This window comes from Myotis davidii, unplaced genomic scaffold (genome assembly GCF_000327345.1).
Source record: "Myotis davidii unplaced genomic scaffold, ASM32734v1 scaffold1277, whole genome shotgun sequence".
NCBI lineage: Eukaryota > Metazoa > Chordata > Mammalia > Chiroptera > Vespertilionidae > Myotis > Myotis davidii.
In genome coordinates, this window is record NW_006290682.1 from 2,484,338 (window position 1) to 2,501,519 (window position 17,182).

General features: G+C 42.7%; 1 protein-coding gene across 2 annotated transcripts in view; it reads left to right on the forward strand.

The window, feature by feature from the left end:
• Positions 1 to 17,182, forward strand: part of MID1 (midline 1) — a 124,849-nt gene that overhangs the window by 103,201 nt on the left and 4,466 nt on the right. For both annotated transcript variants that reach the window (XM_006763803.2, XM_006763805.2), the window contains exons 7-9: positions 1,349 to 1,492; positions 9,889 to 10,050; positions 11,466 to 11,673. In XM_006763803.2, the coding sequence (XP_006763866.1) occupies positions 1,349 to 1,492; positions 9,889 to 10,050; positions 11,466 to 11,673 (514 nt within the window). The remainder of the gene's footprint in view (positions 1 to 1,348; positions 1,493 to 9,888; positions 10,051 to 11,465; positions 11,674 to 17,182) is intronic.

Sequence of the window (17,182 nt, forward strand, 5' to 3'; positions counted from 1 at the left end):
ATACATTCAATAAAAATTAAAAATAATATACTAATAATAGTGGAGTTAGTAGCTATCCTTTCCACACTAGGCATAATATTTACTTTTTTAAAAAAAATTTAAGTTGATTGGGGTGACATAATATTTACTTTTGAACTGAGATTAATCTGCTTTATCAAGTTAGGGAATTCTTTCATTTATGTTTTATTACAATTTTTAAAAAATATGTGGCATTATGTAGCTCAGAGGTTGGCAAACTTTGGCTCGCAGGCCAAATCTAGTCCTCACTTGTGTATTTTGTTGTTGTTGTTGTTTCTTTCATTTTTTTTTCCTCAATTGTTTTTATAAATGATGTTTGACTGGAACATGTCCATGTCCATTTCAGTACAAATTGTCTGGCTGCTTTCATGATGCTAAGACAGAGTTAAGTTGTTGCAACAGAGCCCACAAAGCCTAAAATATTTACCATCTAACCCTTTACCAAAAAAATTTACCATCCCTCTAATATAGATGAAACTAGAGGCCTGGTGCACGAAAATTCGTGCACTTTGCGGGGGGAGGTCCCTTCAGCCCGGCCTGTGCCCTCTTGCAGTCCAGGAGCCCTCGGGGAATGTTCAACTGATGGCTTAGGCCACAGTCTGGCCTCCCTCTGTGGGAGGTGACTGGTACGTAGATAGGGGGCCGGCTGGCGGCCAGCAAGTGGCTGGCCCTGCCCCCCATTGTCCCGCTGCCACCCCCTCCCTCTGCCTGCTGGCACCCTCCTTGACTGGCCTGGCGCTGCCCACTCGCTTGCCCTGCCCCCCACCAACTGGTCGTTCCACTATTTGGTCTATTTGCATATTACACTTTTTTTTGCATATTACACTTTTATTATATAGGATATCAAAAGTTTATCTTCTTTACTTTTTGTTTAATACTTTTTGTTTTCCTTCATGGATGAGAGAGTATTGTTTGTTTAACCCTTTTCGGTCCAATGTGGAGGCTGACTCGACAGACCAGGTGCTAGGAGCAGGTCCAACGTTGAGCTGAGGTCTAGTGAGACAGATAACTTCAACATTCAATCCCGTCAATTAATTTGGACCAGACTTTGAATTCGAAACATAAAATTGGACCGCAAAGGGTTAACCTCTAAACATGTTTTCAGAATAAATAGAGATAAGTCCATTCTGGCAGGTTGAAGTCACACTACCCATTAAAAATCACTCTGATAACAGACCAACCCAATAATGTTTGAGTTGGGGTTCAGCATCTCTGGGACAGGAGTCCTGAGGGAGCTATTTAGAAAGGCCCGCTTTGACTGTCAAACATCTCTGAAATGTATCCCAGAGTTGAATGCTTCTCCATTGATGGCCATTCTTGATACCCACAGCTCCCAACCCTCCCACAATTAGAGAAGAGCTCTGCACGGCTTCGTATGACACCATCACTGTTCACTGGACCTCCGACGATGAATTCAGTGTGGTTTCCTATGAGCTCCAGTACACCATATTCACCGGGCAAGCCAACGTTGTCAGTGAGTACCAAACCCCTACTGATTTCTCTGTCTGGTAACTGTTTTCTGATAAATTCTATTTCTGAACTTAAACATCAAGGGAAGATGAGGAAAGAAAGAATGCACAATATTTATTGGCTTGTTTTTCCTAACCAAGAAAATGATAGCGCTAACTTCTACTGTACTAGTAAAAATAACTGGCCAAATAGCGTCGAAAATTTATGATCTCTAGCACACTACATGGATGAATTTTAAGTGGAAACAAAAGAATATATGCAGCATGATTCTACTTACACATCCATAACTTAAAAATATACTATTTTGTTTAGAGATGCATGCATACGTGTAAAAACTATACATAAATGTCAGGATGATGGCTGCCTTTGGGATGGGAGGGGAGTGGCATCATTGGGAAGGAATACATGGGGGATCATGGGGTTAACAGCACTTTCTGGCTATATCCTGGTTATTTCGTGGGTATATTATACATTTAATTTGATGTACTTTTCTGAGTGTTATTTCACAATTTTTAAAAAAGGATTTAATAAAATGAACAGCTAAAGAACACCAGCTACCTGGGCCCATTCGGAGACCAGGGCCATCATTTGAAATGTCGGTAACTGGCCCCCCACCTGGGAAGAATTTCAGACCTTACGTGAAACACAGCGAGGTTCCTCTGTCACTGGGGCCCGTGAGCTATTTGATATCAGGGATAGTTCACTGATCTCACAGAGCAGTAGCTGGCCAGAGAGATGATAATAGAAACACTCCTCCCCACCCACAGAGTTACTTAAATTGACTTGAGTAAATGGCAAAGGACCAGAAGAATGGACTTTTCAGGGGAGCAAGTTTGAAACTTCTTTAGCAAATAAAAATAGAAATATGTCCAAGTAGAATAAAATAGAAGTAACTTTTCAACCAAGAAATGTTTTGAATAAATCCACATCAGCTGAATGTGCTCTTATTGTAGAAACCTATTCTCTCTTTACACTGTTCTTTCCTAGCACAAGTAAGTCTGAGGCATGTGATGCTTAAAATAGAAATTTGATCTAGGATTAGTTAAAAGGGAGATGCCGAAAGACCCTGCTTCTAAAGGACTAAAGTATAAATGACCCATACCAACAAGTGGTTCTCCCTGTCTTCCTCATATCCCCCTTTTCCAGCTTCCCCTCCTCAACCCTCTGCCGTTCTGCTCCCTAATTGGCCTGCCTTGGAAGCTTTTATGAAATGTTACCAGAGATTGTATCAAGCATTCATTTAAAAAAGATGAAATTCGAAAGACGGTCAGAAATTCCGAGACAATCAGAAAAGGACAGCATGAAGGTGTGAGCAGAGCAGATAGAAATGGAGGGGCCCTAGTTGGTTTTGCTCAGTGGATAGAGTGTTGGCCTGTAGACTGAAGGGTCCGGGTTTGATTCCGATCAAGAGCACCTACCTCAGTTGCATGCTCCTGACCCTGGTCCAGGGCATGCTGGACGCAACCAATTGATGTGTCTCTCTCACATCGGTGTTTCTCGCTGTCTCTCCCTCTCCCTTCCTCTCTCTAAAAATCAATGGAAAAATATCCTCAGGTGAGGATTAAAAAAAGAAGAAGAAGAAGAAGAAGAAAGGAAGGAAATGGAGGGATGATTGGTTGCCAAAAGTGAACTGGGATCAATAACCACTGTGTCCAAAAACCAGAGTCGGTTCTGTGAAAGCACACAGAGGATTGATAGATACACCATTTGTTGATGAGCGAATAATGTAGCCAGAAAAAGAAACATTCGGAGTCATGTTATACCTAAAGGATGCTTCATAGCCCCCGAAGTAATGTTACAGTTCCCTGAATTTGTTTTTGCCTGATCCAGGAAAAATTACATCAGTTTTCTATTGCTGTGTGAGAAATTTTCCAAAACTTAGCAGCTTAAAATAACACCCGTTTATTTCAGTTCCCATGGGTCAGGATTCTGGGCACAGCTTAACTGGCTCCATAAAGCTGACAGCAAGCTATTGGCTGGCCGCACTGTCATCTGGAGGTCCAGTTAAAGAAGAATTCACTTCCTAGCTCCCTCAGGTTGCGGGCGGTCAGAATTCATTTCATTCTTGTTGTGGAATTCATGGGAGTTTGCTTCCTCAAAGCCGAGAGCGAGAGCAAGAGCTGTGCTACTTCAGCCCTCTCACCTCTAAACCCTTCTGTAAAGAGCTTGATTGATTAGCTTAGCCCTACCCTGAATATTCTCAATTTGATTAACTCGGAGTCAACGGATTACATGCCAACTCCTTTCACCTTTGCCATATAATGTAATATTACTGGAATGATAGATAAGACAATGAATGGAAAAATATCCTCGGGTGAAGATTAACAACAACAACAAATAAATAACATACTTCTTTAAAAAAGACCCACGCCCTGCTCTAAGGGAGTTTATTATCTGGCTGAGATGTCACAACCCAGAGACATGGCTCTCAGAGAGGCACATTCAAAGACAGGCCCATTAACGTACTCCTTTGCCATATCTGTTGATTAAAAGCAGATCATAGGCCATGCCCACCCTCAAGGAGAGAGGATTATACAAAGTCATGAATAATATGGAGTGGGAGTTATGGAGGCCACACAAGGGCATGTCCATTATATCTCTCTCCAAATTTCTTGGATCAAATGACCATGGGCATTTAGACAGTACATATAGTCTTGGCCTGGACTGATGGGCCCTGTATCGGTTGGTTTTTGCTGAATAGCCCAAACCACAGAACCTAAATAGAGTAGAACAATTCATGTTTATTGCTTGTGCATCTGGAATCAGCTGGGGACAGCTAAATGGTCCTGCTATTCTTGGTTAGGCTCCCTCACATGTCAGGCTGATGGTGGGAGCAACTCAACTGCTACACAGCTCTCTACTGCAACTGAGCTCAAACATGTTCTCCTGGTGATGGCAGAGGTGAAGGTGTAAGGGCAGGCCCGATTGCACACGTGTTTTTCAAGCCCCTGTCTGTGACATGCTGTTGTCCAAGCAAGTCCCATGGATGAGCCCAAACGAAAGGAATATATCTATAGCTCAGTGGTTCTCAACCTTTTGGCCCTTTAAATACAGTTCCTCATGTTGTGACCCAACCAGAAAATTATTTTCGTTGCTACTTCATAACTGTAATGTTGCTACTGTCAGGAATCGTCATGGGAATATCTGATATGCAGGATGGTCTTAGGCGACCCCTGTGAAAGGGTCGTTCGACTGCCAAAGGGGTCGCGACCCACAGGTTGAGAACCACTGCTATAACTTGAAACTAGGAGTTTCTTAGTAGATGGCTAAATGTGACTAACTTGACCTCCATGCTGTTGACATGGAACATAATACCAAACAAGATATATAAATGGAATAGATGAGAAAGGGCTGTGCGTACAGAAATCCAACAACAGCAACACTACTGAGCACCGTGAACTCAGAGCTTTACGCTGGGTGATTCTAGATAAGGGGTTCTATCCCTAGAAACCAGTTACCACAAGAAAATAAATGCAAATGGCTTAATGAAGATTAGGGACCTGCCAGAGAGGCCCATTCTCCCAGGACAGGTGGAAAACAGCGACAGTGCAGGCGCTCATCTAACTGGAGTGCTCGCGTCAGCTTGTTGGTATCGGGAATTGTTCATCTCTTTAATGCACATTAAACCAATGCAGCGATGTCCTGATCACAACAGAATCAAACTGCAAAAAAACAAAAAAGAATTTAAGTAAAAGGATAACTGAGAATCAAGCATTTTCAGATTACTTTCTGCTTTAATACTGTACATATTTATAGTGACTGCGGGAGACCTGGATGTGAATTCCATCTTTGGACCTCGCTAGCTCTATAATTTGGGGCAAATGTTTTAACATCCTCTGAATGTTTTCTCATCTGTAAGAAGAGGTAATGTTTAACCTCACATGGTTGAGATAACAAAAGGAAAGGCCTTAGCTCTATATTTGCCACAATGGTATCACATAAATATTCAAAGTTATTATTCCTACAAAAATACAGACTATATTCATTCATTATTGCATTTTTAAAGGCTGATATTTCTGTGGTATGATACAGGTCAATAATGTAATTTGCCAGGATTATCTGCATGATAGCATTTTACATGATCTTCATGTGACAGGCCTTCCTTGAATGTTGTTGGACCATCTGCCCTATCATTTGGAGGAATATCCTTTGCAGATCTTATCTTGAATGGCAAGATGTAATGTGGAACATCTGCCCCTTACGCCAGTAGGAAATTTTATACTGTCTCTAGTTCATGAATCCTTCACTTGTCAGAATAAATTCTAGTTAATCCCCACAACTGACTTTAATGAAGGATAATTATATGATATCTATGGGGCTTTTTAATCTTATAAAAAGATCCCCACTAATCAAATTCATACATTCAAATGCAAACTTAATGACATTACTAATTTTTTACTTTTCATAACAGACTCATGATTACAAGTGTTAATGAATTTATTAACACATAGATATGTATTTATTTTTACAACGTTGTCCATGATGTTTATGTAAAACTACTTTGAATGCATCATTTAAAATCTGAAATTAGTGCCTTTTACCAGCAGCCTATTTTTTATTATTAGCAAAAGTCAAGAGATTTGTTTCTTCAATATTTTATGGCAAGTAAGTTATCTGTCTTTAATTTATTTCAGTCATTTTGAAAACAGTCATGAAAGTTATTAAACATGTACTATTTTTATAGAGAAAGAGGAAAAGAATGCTCACTTCTGTCCAATATGTTAGACAAAGGATGTTAGAAGCTAGTGTGTGGCCTCTCTGAAGGGTGTCCATATTGCATAATGTTTTATGGCAAGATGACAGTGTTATACAAGGCTATGAAATCCCCAGTGTCAGTACGATCTTGTAATGAGCAGCATTATGGACATGTTTCTGACTCATTGTGAATGAGAAAAAAAATGTACTAAGTTGAAAAACTCAATTCCATTTCATGATGGTTTAATTATCTTCCAAGTCCCATTGTTGTAATACTTCAAGTAGAATTGGAAAAGGTGAATATTGGGATACCCTGAAAGGTGATTGACAGTGAATTTGGAGAAAAGTGAAGTTTCAGTCAGGATGGTTAGTGGGTGTTTCATAAAGCGATGAATAAAACCTGGTCAGTAGACCTGACACAGTGGGGTATCGAGGCAGAGAAGCCTGGCGCTTGGCCCCATGTGCAGGAAGTTGAGCGATGCTGGCGCAAGACCAACACTAGCAACGCAATAATGGTGCAGGCCAAGACATCCCACTCATTCCGTCCCCCAATTGAAAGTGGTCAGTGTTGCTTTCTTGGCATTTTTAATCAACTTCTCGATTATTACCTTGGCAATCGTGATAATAGAAAAGTGAACCTAAACAGTAATAGTTGTTAGCATTCATGCAACTACATTGTCCCAGTGTAAAGCTATCCAACAAAATGTTACTGCTTCATAAACATGATGTTCTTTTCATATTCAAGGGAAAAAAATGAGTGACCTCTTCAAAGTACTGAGGAGAGTCAGGGTCCCTTTTTTGGTTTGGAAAAGGTTTGTGCAACATTACATCTTTTTTTTTTTTTGTTGGGTTAAGACTTTGGCTTGGAGGCCAAGTTGCAGTTTGCAGCATTTCCAGACATCTGCTTTATGATGTTGCTGAAAGCAGTCCCCTACCACATTAAACCCAGCTTTGGGTTGTACAGCGATGTAAAGTTTATTGAAACATTTTTACATTTGCTTTCTTGGACCACAATAGTCATTTCCCTGTAACATATGCAATTAAACAGAAACAGTGTAAATGCAGTGACACTGATAGGATTCTCCTTGATTGCACTGAATGCTGTTATTGTTTTCATTTGGGCCTGAGTGCTGTTGACAAAGGTTTAGGAATAGGAGTGGATGGATAATCCTAGGCAATAGAAAAGCTCGTTGCTTTATCTTGTTGCTACTGTAATATTATTATTAAATATCTAAAGTGAGTTACAGGCTTCTTGGGGCCCAGAGCTCACAGTTCAAAATGACCCTTCTTTGCAGAAATCTACTACAGTGGGGCCTTGACTTACGAGTTTAATTCGTTCTGTGACAGAGCTCATACTCAAATCACTTGTATGTCAAATCAACAGTGACTCGAAACTCAAAGCAAAAAATCGGCCGAGAGACGGCTCATATCTCGAAAAACTCATTAGTCGGGACACTCGTAAGTTAAGATCCCACTGTATTTGGCTGTGGCACTATCCAGAACTATTGAGTTTATTACAGCTATGTTGGAGGAAAAGGTGAGAAATTAGCAAAAGTGATATGTGGTAAGGAAAGTCTCATGTTACTAAACTATTTGTGGACATTTTCCTGGGTCTTACACAAGTGAAACTTTGTGGGAAAACAGAGAGCTAAGAGTTGGGGAGTTGGGGATAGGGGTAAGGGGTAAATGGTGCCTTAGCTGCCCTGCTGTATCTCCAAACATGAACACACACACACACACGCCCTCTTCTCTGAGCCCCGCATTCTTTCCTTGCTTCACACTGGCTTTGTCAAGTCTGGCAGACCTCCTGGTGAAAGTGTTCCCAGTGGAACAGTAAAGAGGTGACAGAAAATTCACAAAGTCAATTACAAAGTGTGTCTGAAAATATGGTACACCCAAGGTACCAATCCCCCGAGGGCACTTTTCACAATTGGCAAAATACTTTTATGTTCTTCTCAACTATGAGACTACCAGAGCAATGTTTAACTCAAAAGCTGGAGAAAGTATTGAGTAGGACTTAAAGACAGACTTCACGGGGTGTGAACACCTTGAAATGCAATGTAAATATTTGAGGGCTGGTATGGATATGCTTGCGTGAATTTCTACCGAAATGTTGTATTAGATACTCAAAGAGGTGAGACCAAAGAAAGATGAAGGGGCTGCTGCTTGAGAGTGTGGTAAGGTATCAGTTGCCTCAAGATCAAAGGACTAACCCTTTGACTTGCAAACCCACTGAAAGGAAAGGCTGGAGAGATGAGTCCAGAGCCCCTCAGGAACCAGAATCGGGAAACTTCCTGACAGCCCCGTCACCAGGGAGCTGGGAAAAGGTTCTGTGAGAGTGGAGACTGATGGGTAGACAGGGGAAATAGGAGAGTTGGACCCAATACGAGAGAGATGTTTTCGGCATCAGCCAGCTGCCAAACCAAATGGGCTTCCTTTTTCCTGCGTGTTCTTCCAAGCATCGTAAATTCTCAGCCTCCTCCCCAACCCACATCCTGCAGAATGCAGCCAGCGCCACAGCCCCTCTCTCCTCGGAAACCAGGCATTCTAGAGATGCAGCTGGTCAGAATCCCTGTGGATGTTTTTCTTTCCTTTTTTTAAAAAAAATATATTTTATTGATTCTTTACAGAGAGGAAGGGAGAGGGATAGAGAGTTAGAAACATCGATGAGAGAGAAACATCGATCAGCTGCCTCTTGCACACTCCCTCCTGGGGATGTGCCCGCAACCAAAATACATACCCTTGACCTCCCCCAGGGACCGGGCCTAAGCCGGCAGGCAGACATCCCTCTCACAGTCTGGGGCTCTCACAGTCCGGGACCCCTCGCTCCTTACCGCCCGTCTGCAGCGGAGGCAGGAGAGGCTCCCACCACCACTGCTGCACTCACCAGCTGTGAGCCTGGCTTCTGGCTGAGCAGCGCTCTTCCCACCTCCCGTGCGAGTGCACTGACCACCAGGGGGCAGCTCCTGCATTGAGTGTCTGCCCCCTGGTGGTCAGTGCACGACATAGCGACCAGTCGTTCTGTTGTTCGGTCAGTTTGCATATTATGCTTTCATTATATAGGATTATGTATAACAGAATATTGTAAAAATTAAGTTACGACATTTTTATTAAAACGTTTCTTGCATACCGTTATATTGGCTGGGCCACAAAATAGTCATTGTGGGCCGCCAGTTTGACATGCGTGCTTTAGCGGAACCAACTGCCAAGTCACTTAGGCCTGGATCCCGGGCGGGGTGATGAATTAGATAAAAATGCAATCTACTACACCTACAGAAATAAAGTCAACTCCCCATAGAGCAATGCGGTCTCTCCTCACCTTCTGTGAGTCTCAGAATTGGTGAGATGTAAATATTTAATGCTGATCATAAGAAGAATGGGGGTGAGGGTGGGAGGAGGAATCAGCGGTGACCCACAGCACATCATCCGTGCTTATGGTCCCAGACAGAACCCTCTTTGCTGCTCCTACTTATACTGAACAGAATTTGCAATAGAATAGCTTTAAGTGGTTTAGAGCACACAAAAAATATATAATAATAAATATAGGTTGACCTACCAGAGGCAAGACACTGAGCACTCAAGTCTATTGTTACCTCCCCACGAAGTGACAAAGCACGCCATTTGAGGGTCAGGTGACCTAAAATTCTGCAAACGTTGCCCTGTGCTTGCACCAAAGAACTGCACCACATCTGGTTGACTTTGCAGGTCTGTGCAACTCAGCCGACAGCTGGATGATCGTGCCCAACATCAAGCAGAACCACTACACTGTGCATGGGCTGCAGAGCGGCACCAAGTACATCTTCATCGTCAAGGCCATCAACCAGGCGGGCAGCCGCAGCAGCGAGCCCGGGAAGCTGAAGACTAACAGTAAGTGCAGTGAGCTCGGCAGAGCTGGCGTCTCTCCCTTCTCTGCCCCCCTTTCTTTTCCTCTGTCTCGGGCATCGCTCGCAGCCTCAGGAGCAAGTAGAGAGCCTGAGGAGACTAGTGCGTTTTGCATCAGATGCCTCTGGGTTCTACAACTGACTCATACTCTTAAGGGCTGTGAGGCCATTAATTCTCTGTGCTTCAGACTTTCCATTTTTGAAATAAATAATCCTGGAGGGCTTCTTGTGAGAATTGGGGCATCTATGTAGATATATACAGTGGGGCCTTGACTTACGAGTTTAATTCATTCCGAGACCGAGCTCGTTAAGGAGCTCGTTAACTCAAATTTCTCTGTCAACTCAATGCAAAAAAAATTGGCCGAGAGACAGCTGGTATCTGAAAAATACTCGTTAGTCGGGACGCTCGTAAGTCAAGGCCCCACTGTATAAGTCTGACACATAGTTAGGGCTCTGACACAGTAAATGGCAGATGATAATGTTTTCTCTAACACAGCGGTCGGCAGACTGCGGCCCCTTGAGTGTGGCTCTTCCACAAAATACCACGTGCAGGTGTGCACGTACAGTGCGATTGAAACTTCGTGGCCACACTCAAGGGGCCAAAGAGCCACATGTGGCTCGCGAGCCGCAGTTTGCCGACCACTGCTCTAACAGATTAGCAAATGAATACCTCTTTCTTCAGGAATCCTTTATTCAGATACCTGCCTAGGTCTGTGGCTCTCAGTCAAGAATGATTCTGCTTCCCTCCCCAGGTGGGACATTTAGGACTGTCTGGAGACACTTTGGGTTTTCACAACTGAGGTGGATGCTACCTGCCGGCGTCTAGTAGTTGGAGGCCAGGGCTGATGGGAAACATCCCACAATGCACAGGACGGCCCCGCAACAAAGAATGATCTGGTTTATACACTTGTCTCATAAGCCTGTCGTCTCTCTCTCTGTGTCTCTCCTCACATGTGTTTTGCTTTATCCCCTTTTTTTACATCTTTTTGATCTAGAAATATTATGTTATATGACATGGTATTTCTTTACGTAAGACCTCCCAAGAGATAGCACACTGGAGCCTGTCAGTGCGGTGCCATGTTAGAGGGTTGCCAGCAGCCAGTGAACGGGAGCAATAACTGCTTTTCAGGGGGACCCTCATTTGAACCCATATCCTTGCCTTCAGTAGTCACATGACGTTATTTGACTCCTGATATTCGTGTTTAAGACATGCTCTGAACCATGGAGCTAATTTCTCCCCTCCTTTTGCTGACATGTTTTTAGAGATTACGTAGGAGAAACATGAATAAATACATACACTGAGGTTAATTCTGTGGTATATACCTTTGCGACATGTCATGACTGTGATTTTAGTAAATAAACAGTCCTCTTCCTCTTTTTGTTTTTGCCAATTGTTTCTAGGCCAGCCATTCAAACTGGACCCCAAATCTGCACATCGCAAGCTGAAGGTGTCTCATGATAACCTGACAGTAGAGCGCGATGAGTCATCATCCAAGAAGAGCCACACGCCCGAGCGCTTCACCAGCCAAGGGAGCTACGGCGTAGCTGGGAACGTGTTCATCGACAGTGGCCGGCACTACTGGGAAGTGGTCATAAGCGGAAGCACATGGTAGGCAATTATATCCATTGTCTCCGATTAGAAAAAGGCACATTTCACCCTATCCTTTGTCAGAGCATCCACCCATACCAGGGGCCATCTTGAAGAACCTTTTGCAGAAAACCTTGATCAGCCAGCTGTTGCTACAGTCATGCTACCTAACAAACATGCCAAAACTCAGTGGCTTCAAACAACAATCATTTATTTATTTTTTTAAAAAATATATATTTTATTGATTTTTTACAGAGAGGAAGGGAGAGAGATAGCTAGAAACATGGATGAGAAACATCCATCAGCTGCCCCCTGCACACCCCCCACAGGGGATGTGCCCGCAACCAACATACATGCCCTTGACCGGAATCGAACCTGGGACCCCTCAGTCCACAAGCCGACGCTCTATCCACTGAACCACACTGGTCAGGGCAACAATCATTTATTATTGCTCCTTAACACCCACATCTGTGGGTCAGCTGAGCAAGGCTAACTCAGCGGGGCTTTGCTTTAAGCTGTAGATTAGATTTAGGTCTGTTCTATGTGTCTCTTCATCCTGTTTGGATGTGTGGGCTCCCCAGGCCAAGGCCACGGTCTTCTCCAGGAGCCCAAGAATACAAGCCTGACAATGCGAGCACACTTCAAGCCTTTGCTTGCATCATGTCCACTAACTTCTCATTGGCTAGTCACATGGCCAAGCCCAAAGCCAATGGTGCAGGAAGTATATTCCTCCCATGGAGGAGAGAAGAGGGAGTGAATATTTCCCAAGCAATCATCTAATCTATTCAGCCAATAAGAAAAATAACGTGTTGTAAGTCTATCCAGTTTTTATTTATGGCAAGAATGGCAGCTAAGATGATAGAATCCTCATCCCCGGGGAGAGCTAGTATGCTAACATGGTTCTTTCATGCCTGAAAACATGGGTCAGCACACTACAGCTGTTTTTGTAAATAAAGGTTTATGGGAACATAAAGGTTTATGGGAAAATGCCCATTGTTTTCCATTTTGTCTACAGCTGCCTTTGAGCCACACAGCAGAATTGAGCAGTTATGACAGAATGCTATGGTCCACAAAGCTGAAAAATTAACTCTCTGACCCTTTTATGCAAAAAGTTTGCCAGTAGCCGAAACCAGTTTGGCTCAGTGGATAGAGCGTCGGCCTGCGGACTGAAGGGTCCCAGGTTCGATTCCGGTCAAGGGCATGTACCTGGGTTGCGCGCACTTCCCCAGTGGGGGATGTGCAGGAGGCAGCTGATCGATGTTTCTCTCTCATCGATGTTTCTAACTCTCTCTTTCTCTCTCTCCTTTCCACTCTGTAAAAAAATCAATAAAATATATTTAAAAAAAAAAAAGTTTGCCAGTACTTACTGTAGAACATTACTCTTCATTCTTTAAGATAACCTAATTTCTATTGTTTTGTACATGGAGTGATTTTAGACTGGGCTCGTTCGTGCAAATGGCGACAGCTAAAGGCTGTGGGGAAGTGGTCTTAGGCTGGGAATCTCTTCACAAGGCCTGGTAGATCAGCCTCGGAACTTCAGCCTAAAACCGTGGTCGGCAAACTGCGGCTCGCGAGCCACATGCGGCTCTTTGGCCCCTTGAGTGTGGCTCTTCCTAAGCCTTAAGAGTACCCTAATTAAGTGAATAACAATGTACCTACCTATATAGTTTCAGTTTAAAAAATTTGGCTCTCCAAAGACATTTCCATCGTCGTACTGTTGATTTTTGGCTCTGTTGACTAATGAGTTTGCCGACCACTGGCCTGAAAGGTCAGGGTGCAGTCTACGTTGGGATTAGTTTGCCTTGCCCAGTTAACCTCACAAAGCTGCCTTTGCCTATTCCAGAGCCACAAACTTCACGCCTGACTCCGGCCGGCTGTCTCACGAATACCTGTTTGCTATTGTACAAAACGGGAGCTATTTTATTTAACCGGCCCTCATCTAGCACAGCTATGTGCCAGGCACTAGCGTTGGCATTTTACAAATGTTGACTCAGTTATTCTAACAGCCCTACAAAGGTAGGTGCTAGTACCATACCCCATTTTACAGAGGGCGTGACTGAAGCACCTGCTCAAGGTCACAGAGCTCATAGGTAGCAGAGTTAGGAAGTCAGCAGTCAGAGTGCAGGCTCCTAACCACGGGTCTGCACGCATTTTCTGTAAAGGGCCAGAGAGCCAGTACTTCTGCTTTTGCAGACCAGGTGATTTTTGTCGCAATTACTCAACTCTACTTGTAGTGGAGCAGCCACTGACCGTATGTCCACAAATGGGTGTGGCTGTGCACCCATAAAACTTCACTTATGAAAAGAAGCAGATGGCCAGATTTGGCCTGTGAGTTGTAGTTTGCTGATCCCTGCTCTTAACCAACCTGCTATATTTTCGAAACATCCTAATTACTCATTAGGGAAGCGGTTCTCAACCTGTGGGTCGCGACCCCTTTGGCGGTCAAACGACCCTGTCACAGGGGTCGCCTAAGACCATCCTGCATAACAGATATTTACATGACGATTCATAAGAGTAGCAACATGACAGTGATGAAGTAGCAACGAAAATAATTTTATGGTTGGGTCACAACATGAGGAACTGTATTGAAAGGGCCAGAAGGTTGAGAACCACTGCTCTAGGGCTTGCAGTGGTGTGCTTAATGAGTAGTAGCTTAATCCTTGCTTTAGAAAAGGCTTAAAAGTGCATAACCTGATGATGATGAGTATTCTAACAGTGCAATTTTGAGATAAAGATGCTAAAACATTTATTATAAAAAAATTTCAATTCAAATTTATGCAAATAATACATTGTGCCTAAGTGCCTTATAATATTAGCACAAGTCAACTGACATCTAAGTGAAATCACAAGCTTGAGTGTCTCCTTTCTCCCAACGATAGTCCCTATATTGGCTAACCAAGTAGACGTTCTTCTGTTGTGAGCATCACAATTTTCTTTGCCCAGAACCTTTTCCTGTTCCAACATCCTGCTGGAGGATGGAAAACGAATCCTTCCGCCCCACTCGACTCTGGTCCAGGCTGGCATGTACAGTCTTTAGCTACACTGGGGCAAGATAAAAGGCCAAAGGAAAATACAATGAATTTTTGCAGGTGCAAAAGAGCAAACTTTACTAGTTCATTAACGATCTATATTAATCTGGGATGGAAACCAGTGTCTAAATAATTACAAGCCCATTAATAATTATTTATGATAAATTATACCTGATCATTATGATCTCATTCGCATTGATGAATGGTGCGGGAAATTCCACCAGACCACTTCAGTTATATAAACATAGATCAGCATTACCTTGAAAACACCCTCCAGATGTCAAAACCAGCTCATGAGGGGGAGGAAATTTAAAATTAATTGCCACACTTTGGATTTTTGCAAACGTGATTCTGTCAATTTCAGAAAAAAATTCTCATGTAGAACATGGTTGAACATTTCCTGGGAGGTTTTAGTGAGTAAGGGGTGACCCTTACAATCAAATTCCTGTGACACCTTGATTTGCAACAGCTAATGACACATTTTCTCATGAAATATAGTCTTTAACATGTATGTTGTGATCCATGTAATGGGGCATGTTAACATTGCTCTGAGAAACAGAATTTTTATCCAGTTTTAATTCTCTGAGTCTCACTGTGTAACTTAATGGAACATTACCTTCTGCCTGCTCCTTTCAAGTTCAGTAGAAATATGTGCATCGGTTTTCAGATTAATGATAATATAATGGTATTTTCCTTTGCTTAATGGACTGTACACATAGTTATTTTCTTAGTCTCTGATGCTGTTCATGTGCACTTGGTTTTGATGAAATGGTATTAAGTAAACAGGGGTTCACAGAAGTCAAGGGGAACAGGGCGAGATCCTGAATTCTGCTAATTTTAACCTTCTCTGTGTTTCCCCATTTGCTGAATGAAGTCAGTCATACCTGCAGCAGCTACTTCATAGGGGGTTCAGTTAAGGTTCAAGTTGGCAATAAAAGTCCAAGTTCTTTAATAAAAAATAAAAATGGTGTGCAGCAACCAGGAATACAGACATATGGCTATTTTGTGATGCAAATATAGGTTCCAAATGATCTGAAAAAAGATGGCAAGGGTGTCCACCAGCGCATAGAGGCCATCTATGAGGAAAACACACACAATTGCAAAACAAAAATATTTTCAAAGTGTTTCAGTTAGGATTCAACAGGAAAACAGAACTCACCTTGGGTTCTCTGAGGAAGGGGACCAGAGGCTGACCTGGAGCCCGGCAAGGGCTGGAAACACAAGTCAGGGAGCCTGCTGTGCCCGTCTGTGAAGTCTTGACACTCTAGGGGTGCTAGAAGGCCCCCCACAGCCCAGATTCAAGTATGCCCAGGAGCTCACCCAGAAGCTTCTGGAAACCTTGCCTCTGCTGTCTGGAAAAGAGCATTGCCCTTCCTCTTAGGACCTCTGGATCTTGTGCCAGGGAGTTGCCATGGCAGACCCTGATCCAGACTCCTACTGGAAAGAAGATTCTGGAAAATGTAGCCCCACGATTCTCCCTATGATGTAGGGCAGGATATATGAAAGGGAAGAGGAGGCTGAATTGATGGCAAACAGGCTGGCACACTGAGATTATCAGATTGCCAATTCCATTTCTTTTAAATCAATGAGGGTGTGTTATATTCAGTTTTAAACATGCTACTCTTAAAGCGATTGTATTTTAAACCCAACATGTGATTTTTAAAAGAATGTCATTTTATCAAAGACCAATGAAGTTTTTCTCTGCATTGGGTATGGTACCTTATGTCAATATCTAGTTAGACTACTTTCTGCTATAACATATTAAAAGTTGAACTGAATCATTCACTCTTCAGATAATCATTTTAATGTTTTTGTTGATTTTTTTTTTAGAGAGAGGGAGAGAGAAAGAAACATTGATTAGTTGCTTCCTGCACACACCCGAACCAAGGATCAAACCTGCAACCTGGGCATGTACCTTGACCAGGAATCGATCCAGCAGCCTTTTGTTGCACGGGACAGAGATCCAACCACCTGAGCCACACTGTCTGGGGCTGAATCATTCACTCTTCATTAGAAGGATGGGTTTCACCTATCTTCATAACTGAAATATTACAAATATTACGGAGCCATACCTTCGTGGGGTAAAAGATGAAGAAGCTTAGAAGATTGTAGAAAGAATTATTAACATTGTTTTGAGCAGTGAGAGGACATTTAGAATAAATGTTTCCTTATCATCTGCTCAGACATTCACAATTTTAAGTGTAGTAGGAAATCTAAGCAGAAGGGCTCTTGGCAGTGATGAATTCCACAATTTCTGGTGAAGGAAAGCATTAGAGAATGTTGTTTAAGTTTGTGGTCTTTTGAGTCATCCTAGGTTTAAATTCTGAATCTGTTATTTATTAATGTGTCATTAGGCAAAAATAATAAAGTAACAGTTACTGAATGTTCCAGGCCAGGCTTCACTTCCAGGATTTTACATGTATTCTTTTTTTTAAAATATATTTTACTGATTTTTTTACAGAGAGGAAAGGAGAGGGATAGAGAGTTAGAAACATCGATGG